The sequence below is a fragment of the Festucalex cinctus genome, chromosome 1 (assembly GCF_051991245.1).
Source record: "Festucalex cinctus isolate MCC-2025b chromosome 1, RoL_Fcin_1.0, whole genome shotgun sequence".
Classification (NCBI taxonomy): domain Eukaryota; kingdom Metazoa; phylum Chordata; class Actinopteri; order Syngnathiformes; family Syngnathidae; genus Festucalex; species Festucalex cinctus.
In genome coordinates this window covers 46,977,023-46,994,323 of record NC_135411.1, presented here as the reverse complement: position 1 = coordinate 46,994,323, position 17,301 = coordinate 46,977,023, and the positions used below count along the sequence as shown (strand labels likewise).

Sequence of the window (17,301 nt, the reverse complement as noted above, 5' to 3'; positions counted from 1 at the left end):
GAAGTCTGGAATTTTTCCGACTTCAAACCAGGAAAGTGTGTATGGGAACGCCCCCTTGAACTTGGAAATTCCACTTGCGAAGTCAGGGGTTAAAAAAAAAAAAAAAAAAAAGGATCCCGACTTCACCGACCGACTACGATGTGACATCACTTTACAAGGAAGACCCCTTTGGAAAGGCATACCATGAATGGTACAACCCAATTTACTCGAGTATAAAACTAGATAGCCTTCTTCATTCATATTCAACATGACTTCACGTAACACAAACATATGTGGCACTATGCTGCTATCTCCCTGTATGAAATTATACAGTGAACTACTGAACTGTATGGAATGTTTATGAAATATGGTCAAATCAATAAATGAAGCAAAATTGCGAGAAGGTAAGTTTGCTGGAGGTCAAAATGAGTTTTGAGGACCAAAATAAAAAAACAATGTATCACCATCTGCCATTTTGGTTGTTTACTTTCACCTCAAATGCTTTCAGGTCGGAACTGGGGGAAAAGATAAATCCGATTTCTGACCTTCCTCGAATGCAGCATTAGCTCTGGCCTGAAATGTAGCTCCTCCCATCACTTCTTGCTTGGCCACAAGATGGCACCAAAGCAATATTTTTGTATTGGACATGACATTGGCATCAGTGCAAAAATATGTTTTTTTCACTGAATATGAGTTTATTGTCGTTCTATTTCTGCTTATTATTAAATACTTTATTTAATAATAAAATTTTAACATTGTTGTTGTTGTTATTCGTACTTAGTGTATTTTGATACATGTGATGACAGCAGGTGACCACATACTGACTCATAGACTTCCCTGTAAAGAGATTCCAAGGCGATGCAGTAGTGTGATTCCAGGAAAGGACGATGGAGATTGTATTTGGGGGAGGTCACGCCGGCAGCAGATGAGTGTTGGGAGCACTTCCCATTAATGTGAGCACGCTCACTGCGAGGGTTGCTATGGCAGCTTGCGGATGGAGAGAGTGAGAACAAATGGGGGTGTGTGTTCTGCTCATGGTGCTGGTATGGTGAAGGGGGCGCTAATTGAGTGCACTGGAATTAAAGGGGTGGGGTGGGGGGCTCAACAATGGGAGGATTGTGAGAGAGCGCAGTGTACATCACAGAAATGTCTCCAGTTTAGCTGCTCCGAGCCCCTCGTCTCCCCAACTCTATCAGCAAACACCCCCACTCGTTCCTCTCTCTCTCCCTGCTGTCAATCTCATGTTTCGCAGTTTACAGAGAGCCAAAACGTGCGAGTGAGGCGGGCAGAGCGAGCCCATGAATCAGTGCTGCCTGCTCTCACACTAATCATGGCCGTGCCGCATTGTATGAGTTGTGGAGGGGAGGACCCTTCCTTGCAACAAATTCAATCTGACAACATGAACGCCACGACCACTAGCCTGGCCCACCACCCAAACCCCCCCCCCCCATCTGAGCTACATCCTGCATCGCGGGGCGTTATATAACACCCCCCACTCCCGTTCTCTTTGCCTGACATGGTTGTTTAAAGGAGTGTCACATAGGGCTGGAAGTTAAGCTTTTGTCCCCTTGTCAGTGTCTCATCCTCTTATACTTGAGCACTATGATACTGCCGTCATTTGGTGTGGGGGGCATCAATGCTATAAAACGGCCAGTGTCAACATTCTCTCATTCATCATGGGGCATACATTACAGCCTACAGTAATTGTTTTGACCCTCCAACAAACTTGAAACACATTATACTAAAAACACTTTATAAAGCTTTCGTCAGCACCCGTTCTCATTCTCTTGCTCACAGAGTTCTCAACATAAGAAATTAAGTGTGCTTGCTTCAAGTTAGTTTTTCACTCCCAGTTGAAGTTTACTCTAAAAATGACATGTAAAACAAAAGGGAATGAAAAGTCGTATATTTACACCACAATATTCAACCAATCAAATAATTTCATCTAACAAAAGTCTGCTAGCTTAATGCGAACATAAAATGGGAAATGCCATAGAAGGGGTACAGTCTTCCCTCGCTATAACGCGGTTCACTTTTCGCGGTCTCGCTGTATCGCAGATTTTTTTTTAAGTGCAATTTTGCATATTTTTTTGCAGTAATATACCCATTTTATAAAATTTATGAAGTTTTGAACATTATCAATGTTTGAACAGGAGAGAAATGTGAGAACATGTAAATGCCTCAATGAGAAAAGTGTCTAAATTGTGTGGTAGGGGATTTTAGAGCCTTAAAACATTTATAAGAATTGTAAAACAAAGCTAACTACTTCGCGGATTTCATTTATTGCGGGTATTTTTTGGAACCTAACCCCAGCGGAAAACGAGGGAACACTGTAATGCAAATTAGTATTGACACTGGTCGTCAGTCACACTCATACTGCCACTGAAAAGGAAATCAGACGAATGGGGAACCGCACGAAATACGTCACCACACTTAATTAATATTCATGAGTCAAGCGAGGAGGGTCAAACTGCGGGCTAGTTATGCTAGACGAATGTGAACAGTCTACTAGCGAGATGTCTACTGCACTAAATAATGGCGCTTTTCCACCGGACCGGTTCCACACCGAAGTGTCATTTTTTGTCCATGGATGTTAGCGTCAACATGGGACTTTTTCAGGGCCGAGCAGTTCCGTTCTAACCGCCGTTTAGAACCCTTTCGGCAGTGGTTCTGCAGCTTCGGTCGTCAGGGGACTAGCGGGGCCGTGACATCACCTGTCATCTGATTGGCCGACAGCAACGAAGCAAGCAACGCTGTGGCACACGCTCATTTCCTTGTTTTTTTTAGCGAGAGGCAGAATATTCAATAAATAGAATAATGTTTTGCAACAACGCTGAACTATATTTACAATTTAAAAGGTACTTGTGGATGGTTTTGTTGTTTGTGGTTTATATAGAAATCGCGAGTGCACAACGCTCGCTGGTCGTGTGTTACCATTCACTTGAACGAGAGCTCTAGCGGCAAAGCTCTCCATTCAGAAATAGCTTTGCGAGCCGGTCGTGAAATGCAATATTTCATCAATGGTGGTCCATATTAAATTGTAAATATGCTTCAATATTGGCGCGACTTGCCACTTGTGAAATGTTATGAAAGATCCGCACGCACTGGGGAACGCAAGCTTGGCTTAGACAGTTCAAATGTTCCCGCCCCCTTCCTGCCATGCTCCAGTTGTAATGGAAAAGCGACGGGTGCGGTGTGGTGTGGTGTGGTAGCGTGCCGTGTGGGGCTAATGGAAAAGCAGCATAATTGTGTTAGAGAATAATATCCCTGGTGCCAAATTCACTGGTCTAGACATGCTAATGTTCAATTGAAGAGATGCGTGTAGATGGCTGAAAAAGACGATCCACAAGTTAAAAAAAAAGTATTGTTCTCCGACCATGCAACTGACACTGACCATCACCAGTTTCAACAAGCTATCCTTCCTTTACAGTTCATTCAATCAAATAGCCTAGTTGTGTCCCTCATTCTTTCTCTCAGGGCTTAAGCATATTGTTCCTTTGCCATAGCAACAAGGCTTGGCAAATGCCCCCAATATCCATCTATATGCTCAGTCAGCCACGAATAGCATCCAACAAGAAACATGCCGGCTGAGCATTGCCTACATGCCGGAATGTGCGCTGCAAGCCATCACTGACGGTGGAGAGAGCGAGAGAGGGAAGAAAACACACACGAAACCACATCCTTTCCTTTAAACACATTGTGCAGTAATAACTGTGGGAAGTAGATGAACAAGCATAAACCGCGGATGGAGCATAAAGTGATAAGAAAGCAAGATAGCGCGTCCCAAATTTGTAATTGGTGCGCGTCTCATGCGTCGGCAACCAATGCGCATCCTTCCTCCACATCAGCTGCCACCGAGGGGCATTTGTCGACGTCACTTGTTTTTTTTTTTTTTTTACTCTCGATTTTTTTTTTATGTTTCAGAACCAGAGCCTTCCGTCCTCCCGTCCTTCCTTGCCTGCTCTCCCTCTTTCTACACCGCCCACTCCTTCCCAACCATTGATCCGACCACTCGCCGGCTTCTTCGCCTCATTACATCACCCGCTGTGCGCTTTTGTGCATTTTTTTTTCTCGCACCGACGGGGCAAACTAAACCACCACATTTGTGGGATTCTTTTTTTTTTTTTTTTTTTTAATTATTATTTTCGGACTTCTACTTCTCTCCCACCTATTTGAGAGAATCCCACCATGGCGAGCACGGAGGATAAAACGGCCAACAAGGCGGACGAGTCCAGCTGGAAGGATTCCTTCTACAACCCGAGGACCGGAGAGGTTCTGGGGCGCACGGCCGGCAGCTGGGGTAAGAACAACCCCCTTGCTATCTTACTGGATTAATTTCTGAATTTGACACGTGTTTATGCAGCATTATGTGGGCCTCTTAAAAAAAAACGGGGAGGGGGTTGAGGGACCATCACAGGCCTACACAAGGTGCAAAGCAGCAGCCTGCACCAAGATGATGTGCATATCTATACATGCGAGGATGCAGGAATGAGTCATGAAATCAGGGTTTTCATTCAACCTGTTTCTTTCCTGTGCACGAATGAGAACATAATGTGACAAGTTGTGGGCCTCAGTAGCCTACATCAATATCACTGCTGCACCTATATGATGCTTTTATGTAATGATGGTCAGGGGTAGAGGTAGTAACACAGCATCCAGCTCCTATAGGCTGCAGTGGGGGCCGTCATGCAACCCCCCCACCCCCCTTGTGCTGCTGTGCAGTGGGATGCTCCATTGCAGTTGCATGGCCGCCCACATTAGCATGCCTGTCAAGGTCAAATGGGATTCCCTCTCCTCTTTTTCTTCTCTTTTGCCACCCCACCAACCAGATTCGTGCACTAAGCATTGTGGGATACTGCCGGGGAAGAATGATGGAAAAGGGGGGTGCATTCGGGGGTCCCCCTCACTTTATATCAAGGGCCGGGTGCACTGTCGGATGGAATTCATTATCCTGTTCTATTTGCTAATTTTATTTCAAATAAGTACACATTGCTCGTTCCTTGTTTTCTACTTTCTAATCTCAGTTATTGCAGTGTATAGGTTGCCAAGATATGTATTTTCACCAGGCAGTTTTTGTGCAAGAGCCTTTCAGTTCCTTCAAGCATTTTTCCCCTAAAAATATAAATGAGTGTTCTGACCTGTCAATGAGTACATCAGGAAATATGGCGGTGCCTTGAGATACACATTGATTATTAAAAAAAAATTTTTTTTATGACATCTCAAATAATCTTTTTCCATTGAAATGAATGGAAGTGTCATTAATCCGTTCCACCCCACTCAAAAATTGTATGACTCCGTCAAACTGAACACCTTGGCCCTTTGGGGGCAGTGTATAATGCCATCAATATGGCACTAATATTAGCTTATCCATGCAGAGGATAAATAATTGAGCCAGTTGCTGCACCATTTGTCTTCAATCTATTTAGCGTTAAAGGGTTTTTGCACCACAACACAGAAGCTATTTAGTGTTAGCATTAAATTACCACACTGAAAGGCTAGCTAAGTGGTTGTCTTAAATACAATTCTATTTGCGTAATGTTAAATTTGACAGGAAACTTCAACTGGGAGTGGCAAGAAATAGCATGCAGCCTCTATAGCGCCAACTACTGCCGAGAAAGACTTCTCAATGTCAGATGTTCTTTGCCTTAAGCAGCAGTGGCTGGTATCAGCAGCCGCCATGCGTATCTGATACCTAAAATTAAGTCCAGTTTCAGTCCGATACCGATACCATGACATCAGTACTCATCTATCCCTAATTTTCACTATTTGCCAAACAACTCAACGTGTGTCGAGCTGAGTTCACTGCCAGAATACAGCGCTGGTATCTCAAGTTTGTTCTCGTTAGTGAAAGCAACTGGCATCTCGAAATACTCAAGTCACTTGTATATCAAGGTTTTTTTGGGGGGAAGGCTGGTTAAATAATTTTAATGTGGAAAGATAATTTGAGATACAAGTGTTTTGGGCTACAAGCGTGGTCACAGAACAAATTTAACTCATATCTCGAGGTATATTCTTAATTTCATTACAGTACTTATTGTTCTTTAGTCAATTTTTGCAGTGTGATGAAACATTTTGTGTTTTGGTTTTGTTTTTTGTTTTTTTTCCTGCAACGGAGAAACGCAGACATTATGTGCCGAGTTCTGCAGTTTTGTCCCTAAAGATGAAAGCCGGCTCCTGTATTCATGAACAGTCGCCAGCATTTCCTCTTTTGATCCAAAATGGTTGCCTCACAGGGATGGAGCATTCAAAGAAGAGACAAGGAAAGTAGTTTTTGTGTGTTTGTGGCAGCTAATGAATTCTCCATATTGTTTGTCTTTTGTGTTGGTTACAATTTGCAGCCCTCATCTTGTTGTTCTACTTGGTGTTCTACTGCTTCCTGGCCGGTATGTTCGCCTTGACCATGTGGGTGATGCTGCTCACTCTGGATGAGCACGTGCCCAGGTACAGAGACCGCGTTCCGTTCCCAGGTTAGTGTCTCTTGCGTCCTCACGTGCACTACGGTAAACCTTTCAACTAATTGCCAGGACGCCCCCATACATTATTCATACTTAAGATGCCGTCGCAGTGAACGTACTCCAATGTAGATTTGGTTGTACGGAATTATAGATCGACCTGTTTGCCAGTTGATTTAAACTCTCTTCCTTCCTTCGTTCCCTCAGGTTTGGTTGTCCTTCCAAATTCCCTGGACATCACTTTCAGCAAATCCGAGCCCCTCAATTATGCACCATACGTGGCAAACCTGGAGACCTTCCTGCAAAGTAAGAGTCGTAACGGATTCATCATTTTAATTCATATTCTTGTCAAGGCGGAATTGATATTTAGGTAAAGCGTAGGGGGTCACCAACCTTTTTGAAACCAAGAGCTAATTCTTGGGTAATGATTAATGCAAAATGCTGCTATTGACAGACAGACGGATGGACGGATAGACAGATGGATAGATAGATAGAGGGATGGATGGATACATACAAGTGCATAGGTCTTTGATTTCCTTAGTCAAGCCTTTGGCGGCATCTTGTGGCACCTTAGAGCATTACATACAGGACAGCATAGTGCAGGGGTGTCCAAACTTTTTCATTTGAGGGCCACATTCGGAAAATCAGAAGGACGCAAGGGCCACATAATGTTATGAAGAGAAATTGGGTTTAGTCCTAAAATTTGTACAAATAATTTATTTGTGCTTTTGCATATTTAAAAAAATGCTACAGTATATAAATTTGTAATATGGCAGTAGGGTTATTATTATAGTTTTGGAATTTTTCATTTTAGTTAGGTTTTGTTAGTTTTCAGGGGGGTTCTGTTAGTTTTTATTAGTTTAGTACTTTAAAAAAATGCTTAGTTTTAGTTTAATTTGTTAGTTTCAGTATTAGTATTAGTTTTTTGTGTATTATTTGTGCACAATATTTAAAAAACACCATGGGTGCAACGTCATCTGAAGGTGCTTCTCTATTGGCTGCTGCTAGATGATGTCACTTCTGTGTGACATACTTTATTCCGGTTTATATCAAACTAAATCTACTAAAAATCACATTTAAAATCATCCCCAAAGACTCATGTATTAAATTAATTACCAAAGATTAAAATGAAGGACATGTTTGCTATAATTATAGTTAGTTTTAGTTAATTTTGTAAACATAAAATGTAGTTTCAGTTAGTTTTTGTTTTTTAAAAAGCATTTACGTTTTTATTTTATTTCGGTAACAATATTGTTTTTTGAATTTTAGTTTTAGTCTTTTCATTAGTTTTAGTTAACTAAAATAACCTTTAATGGCACCTGTTTTTTGATACCCTCCCTTCTTACTTTGACCATCTCCAAACATTTTTGTTTTGTCTATTTTATTTGAACTGAGTCAAATGCCATTTTTAGCATATGTCGCGGGCCACTGAAAAATGGACGGCGGGCCGCAAATGGCCCGCGGGCCGTATTTTGGACACCGATGGCATAGTGGGTCAGCAGAATCATGCTGGTCCCATAACTCAGAGGTCATCTGTTAAAATCTTTTTTTTTTTTTTTAATTCCCTAACAAAGGCTATTTTATCTTATCTGAAAAAAGACCACATAACATGCACATGTGAGTTTTTCAGAGCTTATCTGAGCATAGGTTGACTAGAAACACACACAATTAGGTGAATTATATCACATGAGATTAAACTTTACTGTAATTGCACACAGGAAATTACAAAAAGAAAAAAAAACATCTTGCTTGAGATCCCAAACATCAGAATTTACAAATTTGTATTATACATGATATTGCCAACACTTCTCCAACAGTTAACGTGATTTGATAGATTTGTTCTCAAGCAGACAAACAAACCAACTGGGCAGAGCAACCAATGTGTGGGGAAAAAAAAATAATCTGAAATTGACCATATTTGGACATTCAAAGTTTCAGCAGGACAGTAGTAATATAAGTGCAAAAGTTCAGTGAGTTGAAGAATAGGTGAGGGTTTACTATTGCACCACTGGTTATTGCTCGCTGACCTGTGGCCACCAACTCTTTTCAGAGGGTTACAATGACACCGAACAGGAGAAGAATCTGGAATGCCCTGAAGGGGAGCATTTCGTGCAGGACGAGGAACCGGAAAAGAAAGTGTGTCGCTTCAAGAGAGGCTACCTGAGTCTCTGCTCCGGCCTGTCCGACACCAACTTTGGTTACTCTGAGGGAAGACCATGCGTGCTCCTCAAACTCAACAGGGTGACCAAACTATGACCCCTTGTAAAAATGTGATGACTCATACAGTAACAGGCCTTGCATTTGGTCTTTATTACTTCAGTTCAGAACAGTAACATGATAAAATCATTGATGAATGTAAATAAAATACATCATACTCACCAGAGATGCTCATTATTAAATGTATTCATGTATGCAGTTTGCCACAAGCATGTTTGGCTAGTCCAGGGGTCAGCAACCTTTACTGTCAAAAGAGCCGTTTTAGACCAAATACATAAATAAAAAATCTGTCTGGAGCCGCAAAATATTTTAACATTGTGATGAACAAAATAGTCTGCTAGTGTTAATAAGTATTGAAGGCCCACCAGCTAATTTGAGCTGCACCTTAACAGAATAATATAATATGCAGCATCCAATCCGTAGACATTCATTTTCTTCTACCTTTCATCTTCTGTTTTTGATTTTTTTTTTGTGTGTGTGTGTCTGTGTGTAATATTTTATATGTCATATGTCGTACATTTATAGACTTCTGAATTTCTGTCAAATTTCTGACATTTTTGGCAATATTTTCGACATTGTAATTTTTTTAATCCCTTTTTGGACATTTTATAGCTATTTTTTTCTCCTTTTTTTCTGCCTTTTTGCTATAAATTTTCTGACAATTTTGTGAACATTTTATGGTAATTTTTGAGATTTCATTTTTTGTTTTTGGACATTTTAGTTACTTTTTTAATGTTTTATTTATTTCTTTATTTATTTTATCAATTTTCTAACTTTTTTTTGGTAATTCCAAAGACATTTTCTGCTAATTTTCTGCCTTTCTTCTTTTGTTTTTGGACATTTTATGGTTCCTTTTTGAATGTTTTCTTTTCTGCTTTTTTTAAAAATTTATTTAATTCTGACATTTTTTGCAATTTAATGGACATTTTATTGTAACTTTTGCTTTTCTTCTTCCTTTTTTTTTTTTTTTTTTACATTTTATTGTCACTTTTTGGAAATTTTTAGGTAATTTTTAAACTTTTTCATCTACCTTTCATCTCTTTTTTTTTGACAACATTCAAATTTGGACACTGACATTTTTTTTGAATAATATTCATTTTTTAATTTAATCATTCATTAATTTAAACAATATTAATACATGTAATATTATACAGGTTGCAGACCCCTGGGCTTGTCGAACAGTTTTGGTCTGACAAATTGATCAAATATTGTGAGCCAACTAGATGACAAATTTGAAATCTACGTCCACACACTAGGAGCAGTGCAGCCAAGATGAAGAGAATAAATGAATGCAATATCATGAATTGAGATGATAAAGATATGTAAAGACAAAGTTTAGGCCAGAATTATGTGTGCTTTAATTTGACTTGATTTCTCTGCTCACCTTGTAGATCATTGGCCTGAAGCCTCTCGGGGACCCTTACGTCAACTGCACCGTCAAAGTAAACTTTTCCCCTCCCAAATAGACATGCTTGTATGTGTATTTTGTTTTTGTCTTTTTCATTTCTCTCATAAAAAAAAAGAAAGCTGTGATGAGCAGAACAGTGTGAACACTTTGTTTTGTTGATCTTGATTTCATTTCCCCCCTCCTTTCTGTCTGTCTGTTGTTTTGTTTCTTAATGACTTTCTTCTGCATGCTGTCAGTGGCGACTTTAGGGTAAGACGGTATGTCAAGCATCGGGGCGGGAATATTAGGCCAGTGTTTAGTATTGAGAATAAGAATGACTGTGTAGCAAAGTCCCAATGGCTCCAGAACCCACCCCTGTGCCATTTTCAAGCCATAATGTACGCTGCAAATAGCAAATGACAACAAAGCATACCATGCTTTCCACTTCATGACAAATTCCACACTAACAACCATCGCTTAATGTTTTGTTGAATGGGAGTTTGTGTAAGGCGTGCATGTTGACATGTATTCTCCTCTGCAGAAAGACAACCCTGTACAGATGCAGTACTTCCCCAGAAAGGGACGCATTGACAAGATGTATTTCCCTTACTATGGCAAGAAAGCCCATGTGAGTGTTTTGCTCAGGTTGGGATCATCAAATCATAGCAGATCATCCAACTCACACTGGCTCACACTTTACTACATAGTTTTCATCAAGATGCGCAATTTTACACTCATTAGTGTATCAATCCAAAACAGCTTCCCATTCCATCCAACAATGTTCATCTTGTATCACAATGACAATTGAATGTGCTTACAAGATCGCAATCAGTGTTTATTTGAACAAGTATGAGAACATAAATAGTTAAAATAGGCAAAAGTACAAAAAAAGGGAGCAGTAGCCACATGTACATAACATGGGATAAGCGATTTCTGTTACGCACTGCACTTCCTGTCAGTGCTCTTATTTTGAAAACTATTTACAACACTTCCTTGGTGCTAACTTTATGACTGTCACACAGCAACTGGCAACAAGGAGTAATCAAGGAGGCTTTCCTATCGTGCTCTGTTGTCATTACAACACCTGACTGTGTTAAGCCTCTTTAATGTATTTGTTTGTACAGAGTGTAGTATTCAATTATTGTGACTCGGTGACTTCCTTAGTAACAATGTCAATGGGCATTGCACCAACTTGCTAATGCTACTTGGCACTATTTTATCAGCGGCCACGTTCCGTCAGGGGACAGGGCAGCTAAATCACAGTGGCTACATTTGGGCTTGTGATTGAACATAGATGTCAGTATTTTTCAATCGGGCACGACCTGATTGGCTCGCTGACGTTTCTCACATCTATCAAGTTGAATGAAGCTCCTTTACCAGCCCGGCAACAGAGTCGCCGTCTGCGTAGGGGTCACATACTACTACTCAATAAATCTTTGATGTTTGTTTTATGTCAATGAATTCACAAAACCATTTGTTGTAGCAAAATAGTCCATTATTTATACGCCCACTGTGCTCTCTCACTATCTCTCTCTCATTCTTTTTCTCATTCTCTGTCATTCTTTCTTAATCTCTCTTAATCTATCTCGCTCTCATTCTCTCATTCGCTATCTTTTCTCGTATTCTGTCTCATTATCACTCATATTTTCTCTCTCTCTCTTTCTGTCTTTCTCAGTCTTACTCTCATTCTAGTTTTCTCCCATTCTCTTTTTTCTTATTCGCTCTCATTCTCTTCTCTCTCTCTCACTCACCTCCCTCTGATCTCTCACTCTCATTCGCTTTCTCATTCTCTCATTCACTCCCATTCCCTCATTCTTTCTCTCATACTCGTAGTCTCTCTCTCTCTTTCACTCTCCCTCTCATTCTCTCTCTCTCTCTCTCTCTCTCTCTCTCTCTCTCTCTCTCTCTCTCCCCCCCCCATTCTCTTTTTCTGTCATTCTCTGTCTCATTCTCGCTCTCACTCTAGCTCTCTTCTTCTCACTTTCTCATCGCTCTCTCTCTTTTTCTCTCATTCTCTTTTTCTCATTCTCTGTCTTATTCTCACTTCCACAGTCCCTCTCATTCTCTCACATTCATTCTCTCTCTCTCCCTCTCTCTCTCATAGTCTCTCTCATTCCAATAGTCTCTTTCATTCACTTTTTCTCATTCGCTCTCTCGTCTCATTCACTCTTATTCTCTTTCTCATTGTCATTCTTGCTCTTTCATTTTCTCTTATTCTCACTCTCATTCTCGTAGTCTCTCTCACTCTCGCTCTCATTCTCGCATTCTCTCTCGTCTCATTCACTCTTATTCTCTTACTTATTGTCATTCTCGCTCTTTCATTTTGTCTTATTGCACTCATTCTTTCGCTCATACTCGTAGTCTCTCTCTTCTCTCTCTCTCTCTCTCTCTCTCTCTCTCTCTCTCTCTCTCTCTCTCTCTCTCTCTCTCTCTCTCTCTCTCTCTCTCTCTCTCTCTCTCTCTCTCTCTCTCTCTCTCTCTCTCTCTCCACCCAGTGAACATATTTGTACTGTACTTGGCTACTTCTTCCAACCACTAATCCACCATTTCTGTGGTGTCTGTCGTATATGACAGGTCAATTATGTTCAGCCCCTGGTTGCCGTCAAGCTGCTGCTCACCAAGGAGGACTACAACAAGGAGCTGTCGGTGGAGTGCCGGGTCGAGGGCTCTAACCTGCGCAATAACGACGAGAGGGATAAGTTCCTGGGTCGCGTGACTTTCAGGATCAAGGTGATGGAGTAAAAAGGAGGGAAATTGCCGGTCAAAAGGAACCCCCCCACCCGGTGCAGAGGCTGCCCACATTTGCTAAGGAAGGAAGTGTCAAATCCCTCTCAAGACAGCATTCGGGATGAGGCCTATTTAGTTTGGCCCGTCGTAGGAGAGCCGATTACGAATGTTGCGTTGATGACATTAATGACCCTTCTTTCCTTCAAGATTCCTTGCTGACCTCCACAAAAGATCCCAAGAGAACAAGACACAGGCTGCGCTCCCCATCCATCCTTGTTGCACAAGTCATCCCTGCCCTTCCCCTGTTTTGGTTTCATTTCCATGTGATTAGCTGACTAATAGCCAATGCAAGCAAGCCATTCGGAGCTGTCGTGTTATTGCTGATGCAACTTTTTCGTTTTGTGTAGATCAGGGGTGTCAAACTCATTTGTGTCGCGGGCTACATCGTAGTTGTTTCACTCAGAGAGACATGGCTGTGAAAGTCCATAAAAATGTATTTTCACATCAAATGATTACATATACGCAACTGGCCAAGCATTTTATTTTATTGTATATAGATTGCTCATAAAAAGTTGGGGATACTCTGATTTTGGGTAAAATTTCGTGATGAACAAAAATACACAACCTTTATCATAATTTGACCTTCTGTAAACTTTTAAATGCACTTATAGCCGTTTAGTCTTTCAGTGCTTTTTGTACAACTTGCTGTTTTCTCTAGAGAAACTGAACAGCAAAACTCGATTTGGATCAAGAGTTAAGATGGAATGTTGCCAGAGGAAAGTGGCCACTAGGGGTGTCAATTGGCTAGTGCCTGACGATTCGATTCGTATCACGATTCATAGGTCACGATTCGATTCGATACCAATTCATCCCGATACGAATTTGTAAATCAATTGTTGTGATTTTTTTACTCAAATTTAGAAAATACTATTGAGTAAACTTGTGAATGTACACTGTAAGATTTGTATGAAAAGGTATTATTGATTTATCTGAAACTTCAGTCTTATAACTGTGAGCCACTGTATTTAACAAACATGTAATCTGTTTCATGTTTGAACAGCATTGAAATAAAATATTAAGGCTTAATGCTCCATTAATATAACATTCTTCCATGCTTAAGGTGTGAATCCAAACCCTAAGTAAGACATTTTGTTGCATATTTTCCCATCAAAAATGGATGTTTAAAAATAGATTCGGCTGCCTATTGAATCGATTCGAGAATTGCGAGCTGTAGTATCGCGATTTATTGCCGAATCTTTTTTTTTTTTTTTTTTTACACCCCTAGTGGCCACTGAGCTTATAGTGCCATAGGCAGGTAGCAACAGAGATTTTGGAAAAGCACAAAAATGGACGTTGTCATGGAAAACCTTCTAGTATAGCTTGTGTTAGTGTGCTTCCATACCTTCAACAGTCAATTGCAGCACTTTAGAATAGTTAGATTATTCACATTCCAATTACCAGCACTAAAAATTGTATTATGGAGAACAATATGAAAAGTATTTATTTGAAATATTCTCAAACGGGACCAGTATTTCTTTCTCCACAATAAAGTCCTGGGAAAAATAATGGTCACCTGTAATATTTCTACAGCATTTTAGGTTCATCCTGAAATTTCACCCAAAAGCCCAATATCACAGAGATTTTGTTTGCTTGTAAAAATTGAAAAAAATAAATACATAAATTACAACGTTGGTGCAGTTTCTACCAAAATGAAACAATCATCTTGCAAGAAACATGAAGTAGACCAACTTTGAGTTTGACACCTGTGGTGTAGACTTTCCTTTATTCCAGGAAGAGAGCAGTCCTGTTTTCATGCCACATAACCATACACGACACAAACAACAGCATCAAACATGGTCATGAGATATGATTGGAGGACTCTTATATTGTTGTGAGATGGTGAGGAAGTCCAGTAACTCATTTCCAGCTCTTTTTATTTTTTTGCAGGTGTCACATATCACACCACAAAGGTTCCACATGTTGATAATCAATATAATATAGCTACTGTATTCTTATGTATATGGACAAAATCCCCTTTCTACATATATATACATAGTGAACCTTATCATATTTAGGGAATGATAGATCTTTGTGTTGTGGCCCGTGTTGCCGCAACCTAGTCTCGTGCTGTCTGTCTTGTCTGTCTGCATGTCTGTCTGTCTGTCTGTCTGTGTGTCTTCCTGTGCGGTCACCTCGCCATTGCAATAGCCGACATGTGGGTGAGCCTTTCAGGATTAGATAAACTGTCTCGCTCTGTCTCTCCTCCTCCTCCTCACAAAGGGAGAGGAGGTTGGATGCTGCATATTGATGCTATGAAAAGCCAGTTGAGCATTTATTCCATATTCTTGATATCCAGGTGAAGGCCCATGTACTAATGTACTAGCAGGCTGTTCGGCCTCTCACTCGTTAGCTAAGCTAAGGCTAAGGCGCATGCTAGTAGGAATAAATTGACACTAGTAGTGGTTTTTTCCCCCCCCCACTGCAGTATGACATTTCTGCACACTAGTTGGACAACTAACCTGCATGTTATTAGTGAGATGAAAACTGCCATCGGACATTTTGGTGCTACTAACAGGTTACAGGAGGCTACCAGTTGGGTCTATTAGTATCGCTAGTACAACACAGTAGTTTAATTGAAATGTTAATTGTGGACTAGTAAGCCAAAAGTGGCACTAGTAGTGGTAAAAAAAAAAAGATTACTAGTCCTTCTACTAGTGCACTGGTTCTCAAACCCGTCCTCGAGTACCCCTATCTAGCCTGTTTTCTATGTCTCCCTCAGCCAACACACCTGATGATCATTATCAGGCTTCATGCAGAGCTTTCTGATTAGCTGATCATTTGAAACACCTGTATTGGCTGTGGGAGACATGGAAAACAGGCTGGATAGGGGTACTTGAGGACCGCAGTTGAGAACCACTCTACTAGTGTGTTGCACTAGTAAAGAGAACGTGTGTACTAGTACATGCATGTTAAGATGGATATGGAGTATGCGCAAACGGCTTTCCACAGATTAAAGCTGAGGAGACAAACACGCACACACACAAAGTACACTGTAAATTGCTTGAACGTCAGAGAGGCGCGGTGAAAGAAACGAAACGGGGGGAAAACAAGTTGAGCATTCACTGTAATTATGTACTGTATATCTCTACGTGATCTGTATATCTATCCGGGTCTCAAAGATTGTTTGTCAGTTTTAACTCTTCTTCAGCCCGTTGATCTGATTGTCTGCCAGTCTATTACTCTTACTCAATGTATATATATATACTGTAAACACTATCAACCATATTTACTTAATTCACACTGTATTTTTGTCACAAAACACAATGTCTGTGGACTGTAAAGAAATAATTTAAGCAAAGATTTACAGGAAATGATCTTATTCAAAGCTATGTTTACACAGTCTCTAAAGGAACCCACATTTGAAAGAACAACTTGTAACATCTTCTCAGGGTGCCTTAAGACCTGATGAAATAAATTGTGGAATAAAAGTCATTTTGAAGAAAAAAAAAAGAAAAAAAAGACTGGCCTCTCCTTTTTTTGTGTGACAATCCCAGCTGACCTTGGGGGAGAGCTGGGTTGGTGCATACGTGGTGCTGAACAATATAGAGACAGGCAAAGGCAACCATTCACATCCACACCAACTCTCACACTGCCTGTACACAAGGAAGGCAGGTGAACTTCTACACCAGGGGTGGACAAGTTCGGTCCTCGAGAGCCGCTAACCAGCCCGTTTTCCATGTTTCTCTCCACTAACACACCAGATTCATGATCAGGATTGTTATCAGGCTTCTGCAAAACTTGCTGGTGAGCTGATCATTCGATTCAGCTGCGCTGAAGGAGGGAGACATGGGAAAACAGGCTGGATAGGGGCTCTCGAGGACCAAACTTGGCCACACTGTACTGCATCATATGTGATATTCTTGAAGGAGTGTAAGTAACAATGATGGTATGAAAGGAAGAGAAGAGGGATGGATGAAGTAATGAAGCAAAAGATGGTATGAATGGAATGAAGGAAGGACAGAAAGATGGAAACGAAGGAAGGATGTATTGTACGTATAGGAAAGCGGGAATAAAGTACAAGTTGGAAAAAAGAAAAGAATGAAGGACCAAAGAAGTGAAGGACAAACGGATGGCAGAAAAAGGAGGACAGAAGAAATTAAGTTCAGAGGGGAGAAGGGAGGAAAGAAGAAATGAACGAAGCCTCAAATGAATACACAGGTGTGACAGTGACACACGAATAGAAATGACTAATATGATTGTTGCCACATGAGGTCGCTAAAGGCCAAACTGATTTATGATTTCCTTTCATGCCCACTTCATGAGTAAGTTCCTGCAGTGCAAATATTGCCACATATATTTCAGCGGTGCTACGCATCGACGTGCAAATGTTGTTGCCGTGCTTCGATTTTTTTTTTGCTGTACTTTGAGTATTTATTTTTCTGACAAAGTTTTACTCCTTATAGCCTATTTGAAAACAGATTGGTGTACATCCTACACATTTATGGCGTTAGATTTGTGCCACAATTCCGTGCGTAACAA

General features: G+C 40.6%; 1 protein-coding gene across 1 annotated transcript; it reads left to right on the top strand.

The window, feature by feature from the left end:
• The first annotated feature begins 3,850 nt into the window (after positions 1-3,850).
• Positions 3,851-16,263, top strand: atp1b3a (ATPase Na+/K+ transporting subunit beta 3a). The gene is made up of 7 exons (XM_077538443.1): positions 3,851-4,279; positions 6,318-6,446; positions 6,639-6,737; positions 8,482-8,672; positions 10,040-10,090; positions 10,577-10,663; positions 12,610-16,263. The coding sequence occupies exons 1-7, from the start codon at positions 4,168-4,170 to the stop codon at positions 12,775-12,777; spliced, it is 837 nt and encodes a 278-aa protein (XP_077394569.1). The 5' UTR covers positions 3,851-4,167; the 3' UTR covers positions 12,778-16,263.
• The last annotated feature ends 1,038 nt before the right edge of the window (positions 16,264-17,301 follow it).